Here is a 22,286-nt window from a genome sequence, read left to right on the forward strand (position 1 = left end):
TCCAACCCATGCCAGCATGGACAACAGATGTTGAATGATGATGATGATGATGATGATGATGATGATGATGATGATGATGATATATATCACAATACCAGGCCAACCCATGGCAAAGGCAGTGCAAGCCCCTAACTCTTCACCTCATTCAAAAAATCAGTTTAATATCAGGCTCTGCTCAATATGTAGAAAAAGTGTCAGGAGAAATTCCATAAAGTGTACCCAGTGCAAGCTGAGGTCATATAATATGTACAGTGGTGTCATTGGAAAACTAACACAGGCTTTCTATGAGCACTTCGTAAATAGCCCATACATTTTATAGCATACTTAATATTATATATGTGTATATATTTATATAAACACTTGTGCATGAGTGTATATGTGTGTGTGTATGTGTATATATATATAACCACTACATATATATATATGTACTTGAGTGCGTGTGTGTGTATGTATACTTGTATGAATATGTATGTATGTGTTTTACTGTCTCCTTGCTTTGACATCACATGATAGTTGTAAATGAATGTTTTCATCATGCAGGCAATGTTATTTGTTTCCAATCTTCTGTGAAAAACTTGGGCGAGGACCAGGGACAAGCAGAGCAACTGGCCATTGTAAAACCGCCTCAACAAATTCTATGTAAGCATGGAAAAGTGGATGCTAAAACGATAACGATGTATAGCTACATCATACACATCAGTCATGCATGTGTCTCTTTCTCTCTCCCTCCCTCCCTTTCTTTCTCTCTCCCTCCCCTCTCTCTTTCTTTCTCTCTCCCTCTCTTTCTGTATGTGTGTATATATATATATAGTTGTGTCTTAAGATTCAACAAAATTTGTTTCAACACACGAATTCACATTAAGAATCTTGCAAACCAATTGCAAAAACGAAGTGTGTGTGTGTGTGTGTGTATACACTATATGAAAGTATATGTGTGGATAATTATTTATATTTATCTATACACAGAGAGAAAGAGACAGATAGATCATTTCGTTTCTTATTCTGACAATAGTTCGTTAACCAAAATCTATGATAAAACAAACAAGTGCCAACTTTTTCGTGCAGAAAGCACTTATTGTTTACATAACCAATTTTTTAAAAAAATTATCGTCATTGTCATATATTATAAAATGTGCTACAGAAATTATAATTTCATCGTATAGAATAACAATATAAGCAGTGAAATTATATGAAACGATAGTAAAAGTATGTATATAATTTAACTGAAAATAACTAGTGTAGCCTAGACTCCATTTTAGAAGCAACGTATCGAGGAAGAAAAGCTTGATGTTGTCATGGAAACAAGCACGTCGCTTTATTGATTATTAATGATACATTATTCCTCTTGATAACAAAAAGGAAAGAAAGAAGCATAACTTTTATCATAAACAATACATATAATAATTACGTAAATAAAAATAATGCTTACAATTGCCAAAATAAATAAATGTTAAACTTTTTTACGAATATAATTTTAAAATTACGTACTTGGATTTTCCTACTGCGCTATCTCCGATACAAATTATTTTCACTTTAATTTCTTCTCCTAATTGTTTTTCATCATTTTCTCCGCTGCCGCTTTTAGACTCCACATCCTCAACATTCGCCATGGTCCCTCTGGCCGGCTAGTTAAGTAAGTTAAACAGCGCAAAGCATGCTGGAAGCGGAAACTGAGGCTGTTTCTTTAGAGTGACTTGCTCCGTATAAAGAACTTGTTGAACCCAAAGAAATTTAACACTGCTTTCCAATCAATCGATATAAATCAATTGGAAACATACTAGTTATAATAAAAGCTATGAATTGTGAAATGGTGACAGTATCGTAACTATCATTATTATTTAATATTTCCTTTTCATCTTGGGACGTAGCTTGGAATTTAATGGGATAGGGAATATGACTGCTATATCTTGTCCACAGCTTTAAGCGTAAATTATTTGAGATTAGAATTATTTCGCTCCACTTATTTTGCCAATGCTTTTGGAAAATGTTATCCATTTCATTTATATTTTGGTGTTCTTTAGAAATCAGAATCATTTTTTGCAGTTTAATATTCAGAGAAAATATAAATTTCTGAACATGTAAAGATTCAAGCATGAAATTGAGTAAAATGAGATGTAATGCAGACACATATTTCTGTAAAGAAAGAGTGGTTAAGGGTTTTCTTCTTGGTTCCAAATTTATTAGCTTCTATGTATGGCAGATTGACAGCCAAACATTCAGCTCAACAGAACTTAAACTGTACTTGTCTTTTGTTGACATAGAGAAAGCCTTTGACAAGGTCCCCCCAATCCCTTATCTGGTAGTCAATGTGGAAACTAGGGATAGATGAATGATTAGTGAGAGCTGTACAAGTCATGTACAGGGATGCTATCAGTAAGGTGAGGGTCGGCAACAAGTATAGTGAAGAATTCTGGGTAGGGGTAGGGGTCCACCAAGGATCAGTCCTCAGTCCCCTCATATTCACCATAGTCCTCCATAGGCAATAACAGAGAAATTCAAGACAGGTTGTGCCTGGGAGCTCCTCTATGCTGATGACCTTGCTCTAATAGTTAAGTCACTATCAGAACTAGAGGAGAAGTTTCAGGTGTGGAAGCAAGGTCTAGAATCAAAGGGCCTTAGAGTCAATCTAGCAAAAATCAAAGTCTTAGTAAGTAGGAAGGCAGATGTGTGGCAAATGTACAGGGGCAATAAACACTGAAAATGTGCAGAAAACAGCTTCCGTCACATGCCAGTAGGAAAAACTAAAAGTTGTTGATAGCTTCCGCTACCTAGGGGACCAAGTTAGTAGAAGTGGGTGGATGCTCTGAGAGCGTAGCTGCTAGAATAAGAATAACCTGGACAAAGTTCAGAGAGCTCCTAACTCTGCTGGTGACAAAGAGCCTCTCACTCAGTGAAAGGTAGACTGTATGACGCATGTGTCCGAACAGCTATGCTACACGGCAGTGAAACATGGGCTGTGACTGCTGAGGACATACATAAGCTTGCAAGAAATGAAACCAGTATGTTCCACTGGATGTGTAATGTCAGTGTGCATACATGACAGAGTGTAAGCATCCTGAGAGAAAAGTTGGGCATAAGCATTAGATGTGGTGTGCAAGAGAGACAAATGCACTGGTATGGTCATGTATTGCATATGGATGAGGACAACTGTGTGAAAAAGTGTCACCCTAATAGTCGAGGGAACCTGTGGAAGAGGTAGACCCAGGATGACCTGGGATGAGGTGATGAAGCATGACCTTTGAATGTTGGGCCTCACTGAGGCAATGACAAGTGACTGGGAGATATGCTGTGCAAGCCAGGTGAGACCATAACTGTGGCCTATGCTAATGTTGCATAACTGGCTCATTGGGCAATAAACTATGCTTGAGAAAACCTGTTGAGTCAACAACGTTGTGTCCAATGCCAGTACCGCATGACTGGCACCCAAGCTGGTGGCACGTAAAAAGCACCATTTGAGCGAGAACAATGCCAGTGTCACCTGACTAGCTCCCATGCCGGTGGCACGTAAAATGCACTATATGAACATGGTCGATGCCAGTGCTGCCTGACTGTGCCTGACTGGCTCCTGTGCCAGTGGTACATAAAAAGCACCATTCGAGCATGGTTGTTGCCAGTGCCACCTGACTGGCTCCTGTGCTGGTTGCACATAAAAAGCACCATTTGAGCGTGATCGATGCCAGTACTGCCTAACTGGCCCTCATGCCAGTGGCACGTAAAAGCACCCACTGCACTCTCAGAGTGGTTGGCATTAGGAAGGACATCCAGCTGTAGAAACCTTGCCAGATCAGACAGGGACCAGGTGCAGCCTTCTGGCTTGCCAGTCCTCGGTCAAATCATCCAACCTATGCCAGCATGGAAAGCAGACGTTAAACGATGATGATGATATAGGATTGGTGTGAGAAGCCACATCTGACCAATTTGAACATAAAACAGGTAGAATACATTGGCCAGATATGGCTGATTTAAATAAAGAGTGAAAGTATGTATCCAATTCTATTGCTTAGTAAAACACTGATAATGAAAGCCTAATCATTCCTTCTTAACACTTAGGTTAGTAATATTGACATCTCCACCTTCCCTTCTAACCCAATAAGAATTTGAATTATATGTTATGAAGTTATATTTTTAACCAAACTGCATGTATGAAGAGTTGTGTTCCAAATACCTTAGTACACACATATCATCAGCATACAACAGATGTTCTGTGCTAGCATGGCTGCTCTTGCAGCATCTCCTGGCCCTTCACCATTTAGCACACACAACAAGAGAAAACAACTTTGTTGTTGTGTATGTCATGTTCTATCTTTTAGGTGAGGTGAGAGTTGTTTTAAGGCTGGGTGCCTTTCCTATCACCAATCACTTTTCGGTGTGAACTAGGTGTATATTATCACGTCACCAACACCAGAGACATTGTCTGTAAATAGGTTAAAGAGTCTCCTCTATTTATATCCCACTATGGTTGGCAGAGTCCATGTTCTGCTTGTTCTTTTCCTTTTACTTCACAGCCAGCTTTGACTAGGTGTATTTTATTGAGTCACTGGTACTAGAAAGATAGTCTGCTAGGATTTCAGATATTACTGTAGTGTACAACTTGAAGTCAATGTCTAACACCTCAGTTTCACTATGTGTGTGTATGTGTGTGTGTGTGTGTGTGTGTGTGTGTGTGTGTGTGTGTGTGTACCCTCTTTAACTGTCCACAGAGACACTGCAGTATAAGCCCACTCTAACTAAAGACTGAAGTAATCAGATAGACTGGTTTGTATATCTAATACATTCTTGATAGCTAGTTTGATTAGCATTCGGTGCATTAGCAATATTTTGTTTCACTGCTTTACTGTATGACAGAATATCTCTATAGATTTTATCAATTGTTTACATCATCATCATCATTGTCAACATTTAATGTCTGCTTCCCATACTGGCGTGGGTTGGATGGTTTGACTGAAGGCTGGCAAGCCAGAAGGCTACACCAAGCTCCAATCTGATCTGGCAAAATTTCTTCAGCTGGATGCCCCTCCTAATGCCAACCACTCCGAGAGTGTAGTGGGTGCTTTTTACATGTCACTGGCATGAGGAGCAGTCAGGCTGTACTGGCATCGACCACACTCAAATGGTGCTTTTTATGTGCCACCAGCACAGGAGCCAGTCAGGCAGCACTGGCAATGACTACTCTCGAATGGTGCTTTTTATGTGCCACCAGCACGGGGTCCAGTCAGGCAGCACTGGCAATGATTACGCTCGAATGGTGCTTTTAACATGCCACTGATACGGATGGTACTGTCAGTGGTACTGTCATCGGCCATGACAATGATTTCCCTTGCCTCAACAGGTCTTCGCAAGCACAGTTTATTGCCCAATGATTGAAGGGTACTCTTAAACAGGCTGGATATGCTGCACTGGCATAGGCCACAGTTATGGTCTCACTTGGTTTGCCAGGTCTTCTCAAGCACAGCATATCTCGAAAGGTCTCGATCACTTGTCATTGCCTCGGTGAGGCCCAATGTTCGAAGGTTGTGCTTCACCACCTCATCCCAGGTCTTCCTGGGTCTACCTCTTCCACAGGTTCCCTTGACTGCTAAACTTTTTTGCACAGCTTTCCTCATCCATTTGCAACACATAACCATACTAGCACAGTCGTCTCTCTTGCACACCACATCTGATGCTTCTTATGTCCAACTTTTCTCTCAGGGCGCTTACACTGTTGTATATGCACACTGACATTACACATCCATTGGAGCATACTGGCTTCATTACTTGCATGCTTACGCATGTCTTCAGCAGTCGCAGCACATGTTTCACTGCCATGTAGCATAGTTGTTCGCACACATGCGTCATACAGTCTACCTTTTAGTCTGAGCGAGAGGTCCTTTGTCACCAGTAGAGGTAGGAGCTCTCTGAACTTTGTCCAGGCTATTCTTGGTCTAGCAGCTACACTTTCAGAGCATCCACCCTCAATAGTGTTAGATATATTCTATCAGAGTAGAACAGCAAAATAAATGACAACAAAATTGTGACCTATCCATGGGTAGAAATAAAATAAGATGTAGATACTTTCCTTTTTCTTGAGCTGAAGAACTCATGAGGCTTGCTACTGGGTTGTCCATGGTGTGTAAGTGACTGAGATCATAACATACCTCCTGAATGGGATATTGGTCCACTGCAGTGTTCAAAGCCAGCAATTTTGAGGAAAGAAGGCAAGTTGATAATATTGACCCCAGTACTTGACCAGTACTTTATTTTATCAAATGCTGAAGGGATAAAAACGAGTTGACCTTAGTGGGTTTTCATCTCAGAACATAAAGTGCTGGAAGAAATGTTGTTAAGCATTTTCTCTTATGTGCTAATGGTTCTGCCAGTTAGCCATCTTAAGATGTAGAATTATCCATGGATATCTATATGCATACACATATTTTTTTATAAGCTAATCAGAAAACAACGTGTGGAACATTATTCTTTTATTTATTTCAGTCATTTAACTGTGGCCATGCTGGAGCACCACTTTGAAGAATTTTAGTCAAACAAATTGACCCCAGAACTTAATTTTTAGCCTAATACTTATTCTTTCAGTCTTTTTATGCTGAACTGCTAAGTTAGGGAAACATAAACACACTAACACTGGTTGTCAAGCAGTGGTGGTGAGGGGGACAAATACAGACTCACACACACACACTCACATATATATATACCTGATGGGTTTCTTTCAGTTTCCATCTACCAATTCCTCTCACAAGGCTTTGGTCAGCCCAAGGTTATACTCGAAGACACTTGCCCAAGGTGCCATGCAGTGGGACTGAAACCAGAACCATATAACTGGGAAGCAAATTCCTAACCACACAGCCATACCTATGCCTGTGCCTGTGAAGAGAGGAGAACATTATAGTTCTCTCTTCACAACCAACAAACTTATTCTGCTTCGATGCTACTATCAAATAATGATAACAACATCAACTTTAGAAGTCTGAACAGCTAGTTCTTGGACAATCCTTGATCCTATCTGATCTACTTTTCCTCCATAAAATTTTACAAATTACTCTAGAATTCTTTGGGTCTCTTGCATTATGAGCCATGTTGTAGAACATTGGTTTCAAAATTTGGCATGAAACCAGCAGGCATGGGGAGGGGGTAAGTCAATGAAATCAACTCCAGTCTTCAACTGGTACTTATTTTATCAAGCCTGAAAAATGAAAGGCAAAGTTGACCCCAGTGTAATTTGAACTCAGAACATAATGACGGACAAAATGCTTACCAGCAGATCATCACCTTCATACTATAGAATATTGGAAAACAGTGAGAATTGTAAAGAATGCAGACTACGTACCAAACTTTAGCTATTTTCATGTGCTGTGGTAAGTTTTTGCTCTGGTCTCAAACAACCTGTTGTCATTATGCTAACAAATATCTACTTTTTGTCTTCATTATTTTTTATAATAACAAAAAGGCAAGTTAACAGAATAATTAGTGTGGTAGACAAAATGCTTTGCAGCATTTCCTCCAGTTCTTTACTTCTTGTTGAAGTTGACTTCACCTTTCATCCTTTTGGAGTTGATAAAATAAGTGCCAATCAAGAACTGGGATCCCTAAATTTTTGGGTCTTGTGTCAAAATTTAAAATCATCATTTTTTTAATAAAAAAATTTATCACTAATCATATATAATGTATTAATTTATTAATCATGTATAATAATCCTTACACAATTACATTAGTTTTAGAAATAAGTAAAAAAGACTTTTTTCTTGTCTTTTCTCATGCATGGTACCTTGGACAAGTGTCTTCCACTTAACCGTAGGGCTGACTAAAGCCTTGTGAGTGGAACTGGTGGATGGAAACAAAGCTCATTGCATATATATTTATATATATATATCAATCAAAGTGTACAGTATTATATATCCAATACAGCCAATCTTACTAATCAGTTTTGCACAAGGGGTTCAACGGAGTTAGGTAACAATCCAATTATGTAACCCTGAGCTCTTCAGAGATAGTTGTTGTGGAATGAAATATGGTGATTGTTCTGAGAGCTGACGCCATATTTCATTCAATAATCGCTGTCTCTGATGAGTGCAGGATTACATAATTGGACTATTACTTAACACTCTGTTGGACCCCCCCAGTGCAAAAACGATTGGTAAGATTGGCTGTAATGGATATATAATATATACATACACTTCGATTGATATACCCACTTTACTGACAGATATACAAGTGCATTTTTTCCTGAACTATGGATTCTTAGACAGCTTATACACACACATATATAAATATATTGTCAGTAAATCATAAATCCAAAAGAGAAGCACACTCTAAGTTATAGAGTAATCAGATATAGTTATGGCCAGCCTATGGAGTTACCCAGGCTTTCACATCCATAAAGCACTTAGCTCTACAATGTCTCTTCAGACCCTAATGGCCAGTGGCCTATAACCTCTCTTCAAAGTGGAAAGAGAAAAAACCTCGTAGCTAGTTGTTGAACACACGGACAAAGGAGAAGGGTTAAGTGCAAGGGATTGTCTCCCTTAGACCACTATCCATAAATGACCCGGTTAGTTTGTGAGTCCCAGGACTTCAGTAGGAACCTCCTGAAGTGTATGATGTTCTTTGGGTTGAAGGAGTTCTTTAATATTCTTGCCTGTTCAGCTATGCTCAACTTGCAACGCTTGCTCCCGTTGATGTAGGGGTCTGGTTTTTCTAGGATCTTCCATGAGTTTATGTAAAGAGTCTCTTAATCCTTCACGCATCACACATGGCTGGCCAAGGATGTGGCATATCATCTCTCCAGGATCCTAAACGAGGATCTGTGGTTGGAGAGGCGCTGCTTGAAGGTGTTTCCAGAACATTTGATCTATCATCTATTGCTGCTGGCGATGCTGTTTCTGTTAATATTGACCCTGCTACTTCCACTGTTGCTGGTGTTATTGGTATTGGTGTTGGTGTCGTTACTGCTGGTGTAGGGGACATCATCAGTGGTGGTGTTGGTGTTTGTGCTGCTATAGCCATCATTGTTGCTGTTGGAGCTGTTATCGGCACTATATTGCTGGTGGCTGTCGTTGTTATTGATTATTGTTATCATTATTTGCTTTCTCATTAGCAATGGTGCTGTTACTGTTTCTGTTAGAGTTGCTACCATTGCTATTAATACTGCCATTCCTGCCACTGCAGTAGTAATTGGGAAAGCTGCTGTTGCTATTAGGGTCAGATACCACCTCAGACTTGTAAACGATCCCCTTGGTTTTTGCATTGGATTCCCACTAGGCATCTGCTGTAATCCCTGCATGAGAATCACACCTCTGCTGGTGGTCTTAGGATGTTAACAACAAAAAAAAAATACTCTTAATATTGGGGGTACAATTAAAAGAGACTCTTAGGTTATATCTGTTGAATATGCGTCTGTACCAATGTGATTGTGTAAAATACTTATCTACTAGCCTAACGAATATCTTAACTACATGATTTTATGTTGAGGGAGAAAGGGAGAGCAAACTAAATGATATTTTGGCAATGCTTCATTCTGCGGGTGTTAGGGCCCAGTATCTAGATGTGGCCTCTAACCCACTAGCAGCTAGGGTTTTGTTATATTAGTGGAGGTGCTGCATTGAAAATTTCTTGGCTAGAGATCTTCTTGCTGACACCCTTCACCAGGTTTTTTTTAACACGATGAGTGGGTAAGAGGAGGTCGCATAGATCAGCACTGTCATAGGCCTCCATCGCTACATCCCTCGCACTTAACCCTTCTTTGTCCGTGTGTGCAACAACTAGCCACAAGGTCTTTTCTCTCTCAACTTTGAAGAGAGGTTATTTACTACCAGCCATTAGGGTTAGAAGAGACACTGTAAAGCTAAACGCTTTATGTACGTGAAACCCTGGGTAACCCCCAAGACAGACCATAACTATCTTTACCTAATTACTACATGTGTGTGTATAAATGTACATGTGTCTTTGTGTTTGTCGCCCATGCCCTCACTTGACAATTGATGTTGGTTTCTTTACGTCCCAGTAGCGATTCGACAAAAAGTAACCGATAGAATAAGCTTAAAAAAAAATTAAGATAAGTACTGAGTGGGGGGGGCAACTAAACCCTTCAAGGCCGCTGCTTAATGACTGAAACAAGTAAAAGATAAAAGCATTTAAAATTGAATAGCTATACACTTGCTTTCGAATTATTTTAGTTCTAGGAGTGGCAATTAAAAGAGAAAACCCAAGATTCTGTTGTTAATCGCCAATCTTATTGTCTAAGGTCACATGACTTGTGACGTCAGCCGAGAATTCCACTTTTCAAGATGGCTGTTCCGAAGAGTACTCCTCGCGATGCTCAAGTAATGGCTGCTATTTTAAAAGATATGGGTGTTCAAGACTACGAACCTCGATGTATAAACCAAATGCTAGAATTTGCCTACCGTATGTAATGTTCGATTTATACTAAAACTTCCTTTTTATCCGTTATACGCCTTTCGTTTTTCCCCTATTCCAATATACTGTGTTTGTTTTGGCGCCTGTAGACTAACTGTAGCATATATTTTATTGTGTTGTTACTGCATAAATAATTATATTCTATTTCGAATTGTATTTGAAAATTGCCTATTACATATATACTGCCCATAAATTCATTAAGCTAGAGTATATCTGTTAGTAGACGTAATCTTTTGCACGGTTTGCGTGTTGTTTACAGTCGAAAAGCATATTTTTTATTCCTGCTAGAAAGACAACTCTCATTATAGCATATATTTTGTCTTATTCTGTTAATACAGAACTGGACCTCTTATCTAGCTTTCAGATATCTAGGAATACTGTAAAAATACCGTGAAATATATTGTGCTCTGTATTGAGTAACAGACGTTTTGAAGTTTGTTAATTTGTATGCAATGTATTAAAATAGTTCTTTTTTAATTGAGTGATAAAGATTAAACTTACTCTGCTTAAGAAGTGTATTAATTTGTGCCTGTATTTGTTAAATAAAATCATGTTCTTCCTTTAATTTTCACCTTATAAACATACTTTATACATTCTACAGTATGATATATTTAAAGAATTTTGAGTGGGTTAATAAATATCAAACGTACCCTGATTTAGAAGTGTATTTATTTGAATATATTAAATACAATTTAGATCTTTACTTTTTATAATTTATTTTATATTTTAAGTATATATTTAGACCATCTCCATGAAAATCGGGGGAAAAAATTTAGAAATGCGGGTCACTTCCTGTCCCATGTTTGCCGGATAATAGGTCCGGTCCTGTTTTTGCACGAAATAATGAAAGTGTTACTCGTATACTCTTTCACTTTCTGTATTGAATTTATCCAGGTTCAGTACCCGAACAAAATATTTACTATTAATGGTAGTTGTCTTCACTTCCATTTTGAAAGTTAATGGCTCGGATACATTTGTATTTTTTTTAAAAATACTCTCACAATATTTACTATTCTGTATGTTCGAAGGCTTCTCGAGATTAAAATATAGCTATCTTGACTAAAAAAAAAAAAATTGTGCCGTTTTCTTTTGTAACGTATTTAAAAAATATTTAAGATATTCAATATGTTTAATCATTTGTTGATGTAAATCCAACAACCTAAAAAATCCGATGATGGTGTGCTTCATAATACATTTTGGAAATTATAAAAATTTACCTAATTATAAATTAACTATTGTCAGTGCTGAGCTCCTGAATTCCGATAATATATTTTACTCTTTCGTGTACATGTCGATTGGAATAAAAATTAAGCAATATATTATCTATATTATTATCAAGGAGGAGAGGCATTCACTCCCTCCCCGGTGTACGAAGAAAGTAATTCTACAAATTATCTACATACATATATATTCGTGCTTGTTAAACGATTTAATAAAAACGTTTTTTTTTTTTTAGGGGTTTTCTCGTAGGCTAGAATTTGCAGATGTATCCATCGCACGCATCAGCAAATATTTTGTTCGCTGATTTCTACCACGGCACGGCTCTATCTCTAAAAGAGCCGGGTGATGCCTGTTACTGAAGAGGCGACAATTACGCTGGAACACAGTTGTCAAGTAGTTCACTTATGTCCCTTAGAGCAAGTGTGTTATCATAAAACGTGTGTAAAAAGTCCTCCAATTCGATAGCTTACAAGGAGGAACTTGGGTTGGTAATAATTAAAAGAAAGAGGTTACGTTCCTAGACATAAATGATCCAACAATTAATGTTTTGCATATCCATCCGTTCTCCATGCTGGCGTGGGTTGGACAGTTTGACAGGAGTTGGCCAGGTCTGCCATGGCTCTAATTGTCTGTTTTGGCACGGTTTTTATAGTTGGATGCCCTTCCTAATGCCAACCACTTTATAGTGTGTACTGGGTGCCTTTACGTGACACCAGCCCCCATGAGCCCACAAGACTTGGATCTCTTGGCTGAGATAGTGATGTAGAGGACATGCCTGTATGCATGGACTGCCACAATTTTACTGCATGTATACATATACACCTATATATGCAGTGAACCCTCATTAAAGTGCAGTCTATTATGCTGGTTAATGGATAAGCCAAATGAAATTTGAGGTAAGAGAATGACTTACTTCCAGTTACCATGTTGTTGGTTGTATTTCCAGGATGTGCTTGAGGAATAATCTTTTTACTTGTTTCAGTCATTTGACTGTGGCCATGCTGAAGCACCGCCTTTAGTCGAGCAAATCGACTCCAGGACTTATTCTTTGTACACCTAGTACTTATTCTATCGGTCTCTTTTGCTGAACTGCTAAGTTACGGGGGCGTAAATACACCAGCATCGGTTGTCAAGCTATGTTGGGAGGACAAACATATACACATGCATACATATATACGACGAGCTTCTTTCGGTTTCCATCTACCAAATCCACTCACAAGGTTTTGGTTGGCCCGAGGCTATAGTAGAAGATACTTGCCTAAGGTGCTACACAGTGGGACTGAACCTGTAACCATGTGGTTCATATGCAAGCTACTTACCACACAGCCACTCCTACTGCAGAATTATCAAACAAATTCATCTTAAATTTCAAGCTGATTCAATATTGATTTCAAATTTCGGCCCAAGGCCATCAATTTTAGGGGAGGTAGTAAGTCATGGGAGCTGGTGTCACGTAAAGGCACCCAGTACATGCTGTAAAGTGGTTGGCATTAGGAATGACATCCAACTTTAGAAACCGTGCTAAAACGGACAATTAGAGCCATGGCAGCCTTCGACCTGGCCAACACCTGTCAAATCGTCCAACCCATGCCAGCATGGAGAACAGATTTTAAAAGATGATAATGATAATAATATCGGCCCCAGAGCTCAACTAGTACTTCTTTAATCAACCTTCTAAAGATGAAAGGCAAAGTTGACCTTGGCAGAATTTGAACTCGGAACATAAAGACGGACAAAATGCCACTGAGCATTTTACCCAGATTGCTAATGGCTCTGCCAGCTCGCCACCTTAAGCTCATTTGATATTATAATTTTAGAACTTAATGAAAAACTAATTTTTCTGACTCCTGTTCTGAAATATAGTGGCATTTGTTTAATGCTCTAAACTAGCTAGCTATATAGTTGTTCCACTCAAGCCTTCTGGCACAGCCATTTCTTCTCACATTAGCCGTATGGGATCTCACCCTCTGATATCCACTAAATATATTCTTCAGTTCTTCCTCTCCACACCTGCAGCTCTTTGGAATTCCCTGAATAGGGACAACTCAATGCAAGAGAGTGAGGAGGGAGATGGTTAATGTAACACAAAGTTATAAAACAAATAAATTATTTATTAATCAATTTTCCTGATGTTGAATTGTCCTGGTGTTGAGTTGTCCTGCACCTGAAAATCCCATCCTGTCCTTTTTTTTTTTTTTTACCTTAATATATTAGTCTGCAGATATTAAAGAATTTTTTAAGAATGTGTCATTGTTTTCATTTTAGGATATGTTACTGATGTCCTTGATGATTCGAAAGTCTATTCTTCCCATGCAAGTAAAAAAAATATTGATGGTGATGATGTTCGTCTGGCTATCCAGTGCCGGATGGATCACACGTTTACAACTCCTCCACCTCGAGATGTAAGTTACTTGAAACTGTTCTTTACAATATCACTTGCAGCTTTATATTCATAAGGAAGATGATTTTATTTTTATTGTTGTTTCATCTATAGGATTCCAACTAGCTAATCACTGTTTATTGTATTTTTGATGGCAAGAGTGACAAGGGAGTATCTGTAACTCAGTGCAGAACAAATATTCTTTGTGTGTGTGTGTGTGTGTGTGTGTGTGTGTGTGTATGCAGCCATAGTCCCAAGTACTGTGGGACTTGACTTGGAGTTTGTAGAAAGCATTTAAAAAAAAAAACATTGAGCATATTAACATTCATCAGAAAATCCAGCTGTCTCTCAACACACTAAGACAGAAACTTATATATCCTCAGTAAAAATAAAAATATTTGTAGATATTGATCTTGGCACAGTACCACTACATATGATGCTGAAATAAACTGTTGCATAGAATAATAGGAATTATTTTGCAAGAGAGTGAGATGGCTAATGTAACACAAACTATATATAACTGTCATGATGGTGATGATTGGGACACATTTGTAGATGGGATGGAAGTCTTGTTTGAAATGTACCCAGCTGGACAGTAGGTAGTAGTAAGTGTGGGAGAAGCCATGAAAAATATGGGGGAAAGAATGTTGGGATGGATTTTGAAAAGAGACCAAGGGCATTGTGTTTAGTGAAAATTCATTGCAGCCATATGCATCCCATAAATACAAAAGAATTAGAAAGAAAATTTTGTGTATGTGTGAAATAAGACAAGCATGCTCCACTGGATGCAAATGATGGAGTACAAATGAACTGAAAGGGAAAATAGATATAGGAAGAACCAGATGTAATGTGCAAAAGAGAAAACTTTAGTTGGTATGAACATTTTGATGTGTATAGAGGATGACAGCTGCATAAAGAAATGGTGGGTGCTTAACCCTTTAGCATTCAGATTGTGTCAAATGTAGTGCATATTTATTCACATTGTTTTGAATTAATCTTTATCTCATAACTTTGAGATTGTGATGATGTGTCTGTATATTTTTAGAATGACATTGTAGGGTAGGTGTGGGAGGTTGGATGTGACTGGTTTGAACATAAAACAGGTAGAATATTTTGGCTGGATATGGCCGGTTTAAATGGTAAAGGGTGACAGTGTATGAAACCTGCAGAAGAGGAAAACTGAGGAAGATATAGGACAAAGTGATGATGGTTAAACTTAAGACTATTATTTATGCAGGAAATTACAAAGAAAAAAAAAAGGTGATGATTGGTGACACAAGCTGGAGAGGATCCGACTAGCTATGAAAACATGGCTAAATATTAAATATATGTTAGTGACAGAGGCAGTATTAATACTGAGAGGTAATATTTATCCCCACGTAAGTGTGGATTTTCTATTTGAACAAACTGTACTGCAGTGGATACCATGAGAGAAACTCTCATATTGGCTTTTGGGGCATAATGCACCAAACTCTTGTTTATATCACTAGCAATATAAACAAGAGTGCATTTTGCACCAAAAGCCAATATGAGAGTTTCTCTCATGGTATCCACTGCAGTACAGTTTGTTCAAATAGAAAATCCACACTTAAGTGAGGATGAATCATCATCGACGTTTAACGTCCGCTTTCCATGCTAGCATGGGTTGGACGATTTGACTGAGGACTGGTGAAACCAGATGGCTACACCAGACTCCAATCTGATTTGGCAGAGTTTCTGCAGCTGGATGCCCTTCCTAACGCCAACCACTCCGAGAGTGTAGTGGGTGCTTTTACGTGCCGCCGGCACGAAGGCCAGTCAGGCGGTACTGGCAACGGCCACTCTCAAAATGGTGTATTTTATGTGCCACCCGCACAAGAGCCAGTCCAGGGGCACTGGCAACGATCTCGCTCGAAAGTCCTTACACATGCCACGGGCACAAGTGCCAGAAAGGCGACGCTGGGCACAGGTGCCATCACAAATATTAAATATTAAAATGACGGTAGTGGTAGAGGTTAGAATGTATGTGTATGTAGGTATGTACACACAACTGGGACTTCTCCCCATTTTGTACCTACTAGGTTTGCTGCCTATTTAATTTTCTCTCATATTTCCAGTGCTCAGTACCCTGTCTCCTACTCATTGTACCATGCCACTCAGCATTGTAGTCATCCATTCTCAACCCCTTCTACTGCTCCCACCATGATGTGTGTGTAATAAAGGATTGTGCTGGATCTTTTCATGTCTGATTCATCTCTTCATCACCCTTAAATACTGCTAACCATCTCCCTGTCTCACCAGCTAACATTCTCCTTTATTAATAGCCATCCCTTCTCACCTCCAAGTTACTTAATGTTAGGGAGGGCATCCAGCCATAGAAGCCATGCCAAAAATAGAATGTACAAAGCAGGTATAAAATGGTGATGATGCTGTATTGATATATGTATATGTGTTTATATATGCATTCATATTTCATGTCTGTATATGTTGCATATTTATACACATTTGTATGTGTTTCATATGTAAACATATTTATCCATGTGTATTAGGGTGGAGTGAAAAAAGGTACTTTTTACACAGATTTTTGAAATATCTCTTCTAGAATATATTTTTTATTGCGAAATCCTTTAAAAATAGCTGTGTTAAAATCTGAAGTTCTTAAATTTACATCTTCAGGCTCTGCAGCCCACTTGGAATTTTGAATAATCACCAAAAAATCAATTTGTAGCATGTCTGCTGTTCCTCATTTTATTTTTTACTTTCATTGTGCCGAATCGATTTTCTTTTGCGAAATCCTTTAAAAACAAGAGTGTTAAAATCTCAAGCTCTAATATTTATATCTTCAGGCTCCACATTGCACTTGAAATTTAGAAATTATATGAAATAAATAGACTTTTCGACTTTGTTTTCTTTGTTTTTAATACTAGGTAACTGAATATATGTGTTACACGAGGTCTAGATTACACACACGTTAAAATAAAATTATGTATAAACCAATTTCTTATTCTTGACACATTTTGGTGATAAAAATAATTAACATTTCCAATTTATTCGAAATAATTCCAGTTTTTAAAGGAGCTGCAATTGCAACAGGAAATGTCAAATCTTTTGTTGCGTTGTTTTTAAGCACATTACGGTTTGTTTGAAATGATGGCACATTTTTACTATTTTTCACAGATTTTCGTAATGCTTGTTACTTTAGATAAAAGTTTAAAATAAAGCATATTTTAGTCTGTCCTTGTAAGTTGGCAAAACTTACTCGCTAAGATCACATAGAGTACCAAATATTGGGCATTCAGTATCATGACATATTATTGGCTTAACACGATCAATGGCCTAAAGTCAAGGTACAAAGCAGAAAATGTACATCCACACGCAATGACCGTTGCAGTGGCACTGGAAAGAAGTTCACATTCCCATTCTCTTTATTGTCAGTGCAGAACCTCAAGATGTTAGTCAGTTGCATTGAAACTTGGTATTCAACCTCTTACGGCTACCATATTTACTGTTTTGCATTCTGCTATGTAGAAATATGTATTCATTATGACTTATAATCCATGAAATCCAAAATTCGACCAAAAATTACGATTTTTAAAATTTTCAATTGTGTTGCAAAGCCTGAAAAGAATATTTAACTATAAAGTTCTTTATACACCTTTCTTTTAACCCTAATTTGCAACAAAATATCGATTCTTGGTTACCAATTTCAAAAGTTGCATTTTTTGCTCTACCCCAATGTGTATGTATCATCGTCATTTACTTTTATTTTCCTATGCTTGCATGGGTTGGATGAATCTATTCCAGTATAGCAACTTGCTAATCTTTTGTGTTCTTTTTCTTTTCAGTTACTCATGGAAATTGTTCGTACCAAAAATTCACAACCTCTGCCTTTGATCAAACCATACTCAGGTCCCAGACTTCCACCAGATAGATATTGTTTGACTGCACCTAATTATAAGCTAAAAAGTACTAAAAAAGTAAGAATTTCTTTCATTCTTGTTGTTCTAATTCTTGCGTGTAAATTATTTTCCAAGTATTAAAGGCAATGGACTGGCTGTGTGGTTTGCTTCCAAACCACATGGTTTCAGGTTCAATCCCAATGCGTAGTACATTAGGCAGGTGTCTCTGATTATTGTCCCAGGGCAACCAAAGCCTTGTGAGTGGATATGGTAGATGATAACTGAAAGAGATGCATCATGTATACGTGTGTGTATATATATATAAAGTGATATTGGTGCCACATAAAAAGCACCAAAATACACTCTTGTAAGGTGGATGGCAATAGGAAGGATAGAAATCATACCAGAACAGAATGTACACACAGACACACAAACCCTAACCACTAAGCCATGTGTGAAGTTGTGTGGCATCGGGGTTAAGATGTTATACTCACAATTGCAAGATTGTGGTTTCAGTTACTAGACCAGGCTGTGCATTGTTCTCTTAAGCAAAACACTTCATTTCACATTGCTCTGTGATTACTTCGACATCTGACGTGTGGCATACTGTGCACCTATACAGGCAATGTAGATTTGATGGAGAGAGTGAGTTAATATACAGCAAAAACGTTTGATCATGATAAACATATCATCTGTGTAAATGGTTCAGCAAGAATTGAAACCCTTATCTGTCATTTATGACTGGAGGGTCCACCTTATGCATGTGTGTATGTATATATATATATGCATATACATGTACTGATGCCACATAAAAAGCATTGGTCAACACTAAAGTGGTTGATATATATATACACACATACACACACAAATGTCCTTATGTCTTGATATCACATGATCGTTTGTAAAATAGTTGTCACTCTCATTCATTTCTAATGTACTGCAAGAGCATGTTTGGCCATGGGTAAATATTATCTTGCTTGGAAACCGGTGACTGTTGGTAACAGAAGGGCAGCTGGTCTTAAAAACTCTACAGCAGTAAAACTCTGGCTGACCTATGCAGACACAGAAAAGGAGATGTTAAGAAAAATTATTATAAATGTATAACTTAAGCAGAACATTGCCATTCAACATTGCTAAAACTGTTATATGAATTTTATCTTTTAGCACAAACTACCTATGAATCTTCCTGTAAATCAGTATTCTACAACACTTCCATCACAAAGAATTAGTTTAACACCACTACAGCAAAATATATCTGGTGAGTATTCCTATGAATCCTATTAGATAAAGTTGATCCTTGTTTTACAAATGCTTCTTATCAACTACAAATTGGTTTACAAACAATTTTTCAAACATAAAATGTCTTGGGTGACAAATATTGCCTCAAGTAACCAATGCACAACTTGGGAGTATCAGCAAGAGAGCATTAGTTGCTGTCTGGCTTTTACTCAGTGCACATCCCTGCTTCAGTTTTCCATGCCTTATTTTGAATTTCCTATGGGAAAAATAGTTTCAATTTATGAACATTTCATGTCAGGAACAACCTTCAGGAATGAATTAAACTCATAAACTGAGGTTGCACTGTATTTCATTGTTATATACATATGTTTTTTGACAGGAAAAAAAATTAACCAGGAAGGATTTGCTTTAATGATAAAATGAATTTTTTATATCTAGAAATTTACATTGCAACAAGACAGCCTCTTAACTAATCTTAGTGCCAATGCTGGTTTGTTTCTGTCCCTGTAACTTAGCAGTTCAGCAAAAGAGACCGAAAGAATAAGTACTAGTCTTATAAAAGAGGACTGGGATCAATTTCTTTGACTAAACCCTTTAGGTAGTGCTCCAGCATGGCCACAGTCAAATGACTGAAACAAATAAAAGAATAGTATAGAGCCTTAAGTAAGTGCTCCTTGACAAACTATTGTCATGTCTTTGTGAATTGTTTACCATATTTTTGGGCATGTAAGACGCACTCCAATTGTGGTAGACTTAACTGCCTCACTGCAGTTAACCTGAATCCCTGAGGTGAATATCTCGCACACTTTGATGTATAGGAACCATGAAAATTTAGACTGGCACCCTTTGGTGGGGTATTTATGGCAGGCTATGTTACTTACCATTAACACTAATGGAAGCAGATGTGGCTTTGTGGTAAGAAGCTTGCTTCCCAACCACATAGTTCCAGGTTAATTCCTACTGCATGGCAAATGTCTTCTATAGTCTCAGGCTGACCAAAGCCTTGTCAGTGAATTTGGTAAATGGAAATTGAATGAAGCCTGTCATATATATATGTCTGTGTGTGTATATGTCTTTGCATCTCTGTCTGTTCCCCCCCCCTACCTCTTGACCACCAGTGTTGGTGTCTTTATGTCCTCATAACTTAGCATTTGAGCAAAAGAGACTGAAAGAATAAGTACCAGGCTTAAAAATAGAAGTCCTGGGGTTGATTTACATTATTTACATTTGACGGATATTGATCCTCATCTTGTTTGTTGTTAACACAACGTTTCAACTGATATATTCTCCAGCCTTCATCAGGTGTCTTGGGGAAATTTCGAACCTGGGTTCTCATTCCTAAGGTATTTTTCAATGTTATTATTATCATTATTCAGGTCACTGCCTGGAATCGAACTACTACCCCAAGATTCCGAGTTCGATTCCAGGCAGTGACCTGAATAATAATAATAACATTGAAAAATACCTTAGGAATGAGAACCCAGGTTCGAAATTTCCCCAAGACACCTGATGAAGGCTGGAGAATATATCAGTTGAAACGTTGTGTTAACAACAAACAAGATGAGGACCAATATCCGTCAATTGTAAATAATGTACATAATTCCTCATTTCTCAAATATAAAACTGGGGTTGATTTGTTTAAAACCCTTCAATGCAGTGCCTCAGCATGGCCACAGTCAAATGACCAAAACAAGTAAAAGGTAAAAGCAAAGATAGAAGATACCAAATATCACCACTATTAGGTTTTGGCAATGCCGATTGCTGTCCTCTGATGTGAACAAACAATAGCACATCACTGATGTGCTTATTATATCTGTAATTCATTACTGTAACTACATGTGTATTTATATATTTTTCATTTATCACATTCAATTTCTAATCATTCTAAAGCTAGATACTGGTAGTCCTTACCGCACTAAAATTAACACTTGTCAATTGGCCAAAGTTATGCAAAGGTGCAGGGTGATTTGGGGAAATTTTTTGGTAAAAAATCACGGCTCTTATACCAGAAAATGCAATACCTCATAACACAACAGAGAAACCTCAATCTTTAAAGGCATTGTTACAATTATAATTGCCCAAACCTCAATATTTTATATTTGCAGTATTTATATCTGCACCACTCTTCACTCTGTTTCATCTCCAGTTATCATTATGTGTCTCTTTTTAGTATGTCCTTAGTTGTAGAATGAATTTGAACTTCAAAGTTTTATTTCTTAACTAAAAATAGTAATGTACTTTCCATTAAGTCTCTAACAGTTATAAATTATGTGAATGAGACTTATAAATAGTTTAAAAAAAAAAAAACACTGTTAAATTCATACCTGAAGGTTTAAAACATTTTGGTTTGAAGCAGAGAGAAGTCAATAGATTTGTTATATTTTATATTTGACTGTATAGGAAACTGAAGTTGAAAACTTAATCTAAAAGTTGTATTTTACACAAGTATGACAATTGTAGGGAATAATCACTTCCTGGGCATTTGTTTTATAGTTTTAACTTATTCAATGAAATCATTTAGAAATACGCACCATCTGAGTGTGCACCAATTACATTGGTACAGACATCATCATCATTGTCTGTTTTTTTATACTGGCATGATTTGAGTGCTTCAATAGGAACTGACAAGCCAGAGGACTACACCAGACTCCAATTTATGCTTGGACAGAGTTTCTACAGCTTGATGCCCTTCCTAATGCCAACCACTTTATAGAGTGTATTGGGTGCTTTTGTTTTTCATGGTACCAGCACCAGTGAGGTTGCTAAGTACTCACTATACAGAACCCTTCAACTGAATGAGGTATAGTATTTAAGGTGGTAAAAGTATGATAGATGGCAGGAAGAGGTGTCTTGCTGAAAAGAAGATACATGGCTTCCCCAGCTGAAGAGAGGAGATGGTGAGGGTGCACTGTCATGGTAACACTGCGAATATAAGAGAAAGAATAGACATAGAATATAATGCAAAATGATGATAAATCTTAAAATAGGAAAGTGATATGAATTCATGTTAGACATATTGTGTGGTAAGAAGCTTGCTTCTCAACCACAATTCCAAGTTCAGTCCTGTTGTGTGGCACCTTGGGCAAATGTCTTCTACTATAACATCAGGCCAACCAAAGCCTTGTGAGTAGATTTAGTAGATGGAAACTGAAAAGGCTATATAT

The 22,286-nt window shown here is 37.7% G+C and overlaps 3 protein-coding genes across 5 annotated transcripts in view; 1 reads left to right on the forward strand and 2 right to left on the reverse strand.

The window, feature by feature from the left end:
• LOC106873102 (rab-like protein 2A) overlaps positions 1 to 1,706 on the reverse strand; it is a 112,827-nt gene extending 111,121 nt beyond the window's left edge. The window contains exon 1 of the mRNA XM_014920330.2: positions 1,489 to 1,706. Within this exon, the coding sequence (XP_014775816.1) occupies positions 1,489 to 1,610 (122 nt within the window). The 5' untranslated portion in view covers positions 1,611 to 1,706. The remainder of the gene's footprint in view (positions 1 to 1,488) is intronic.
• An 8,528-nt stretch (positions 1,707 to 10,234) lies between these two features.
• LOC106873098 (transcription initiation factor TFIID subunit 9B) overlaps positions 10,235 to 22,286 on the forward strand; it is a 16,632-nt gene continuing 4,580 nt past the window's right edge. Inside the window, exons 1-4 of the mRNA XM_014920323.2 lie at positions 10,235 to 10,392; positions 13,891 to 14,027; positions 17,830 to 17,961; positions 19,048 to 19,141. Coding sequence (XP_014775809.1) covers positions 10,275 to 10,392; positions 13,891 to 14,027; positions 17,830 to 17,961; positions 19,048 to 19,141 — 481 coding nt within the window. The 5' untranslated portion in view covers positions 10,235 to 10,274. The remainder of the gene's footprint in view (positions 10,393 to 13,890; positions 14,028 to 17,829; positions 17,962 to 19,047; positions 19,142 to 22,286) is intronic.
• The window catches only part of LOC128250035 (uncharacterized), a 32,678-nt gene continuing 31,084 nt past the window's right edge, over positions 20,693 to 22,286 (reverse strand). For all 3 annotated transcript variants that reach the window (XR_008266155.1, XR_008266154.1, XR_008266153.1), the window contains one exon: positions 20,693 to 22,044. The gene's annotated coding sequence lies outside the window, so the exon portion shown is untranslated. The remainder of the gene's footprint in view (positions 22,045 to 22,286) is intronic.

The sequence above is a fragment of the Octopus bimaculoides genome, chromosome 19, assembly GCF_001194135.2.
Source record: "Octopus bimaculoides isolate UCB-OBI-ISO-001 chromosome 19, ASM119413v2, whole genome shotgun sequence".
Taxonomy (NCBI): Eukaryota; Metazoa; Mollusca; class Cephalopoda; order Octopoda; family Octopodidae; genus Octopus; species Octopus bimaculoides.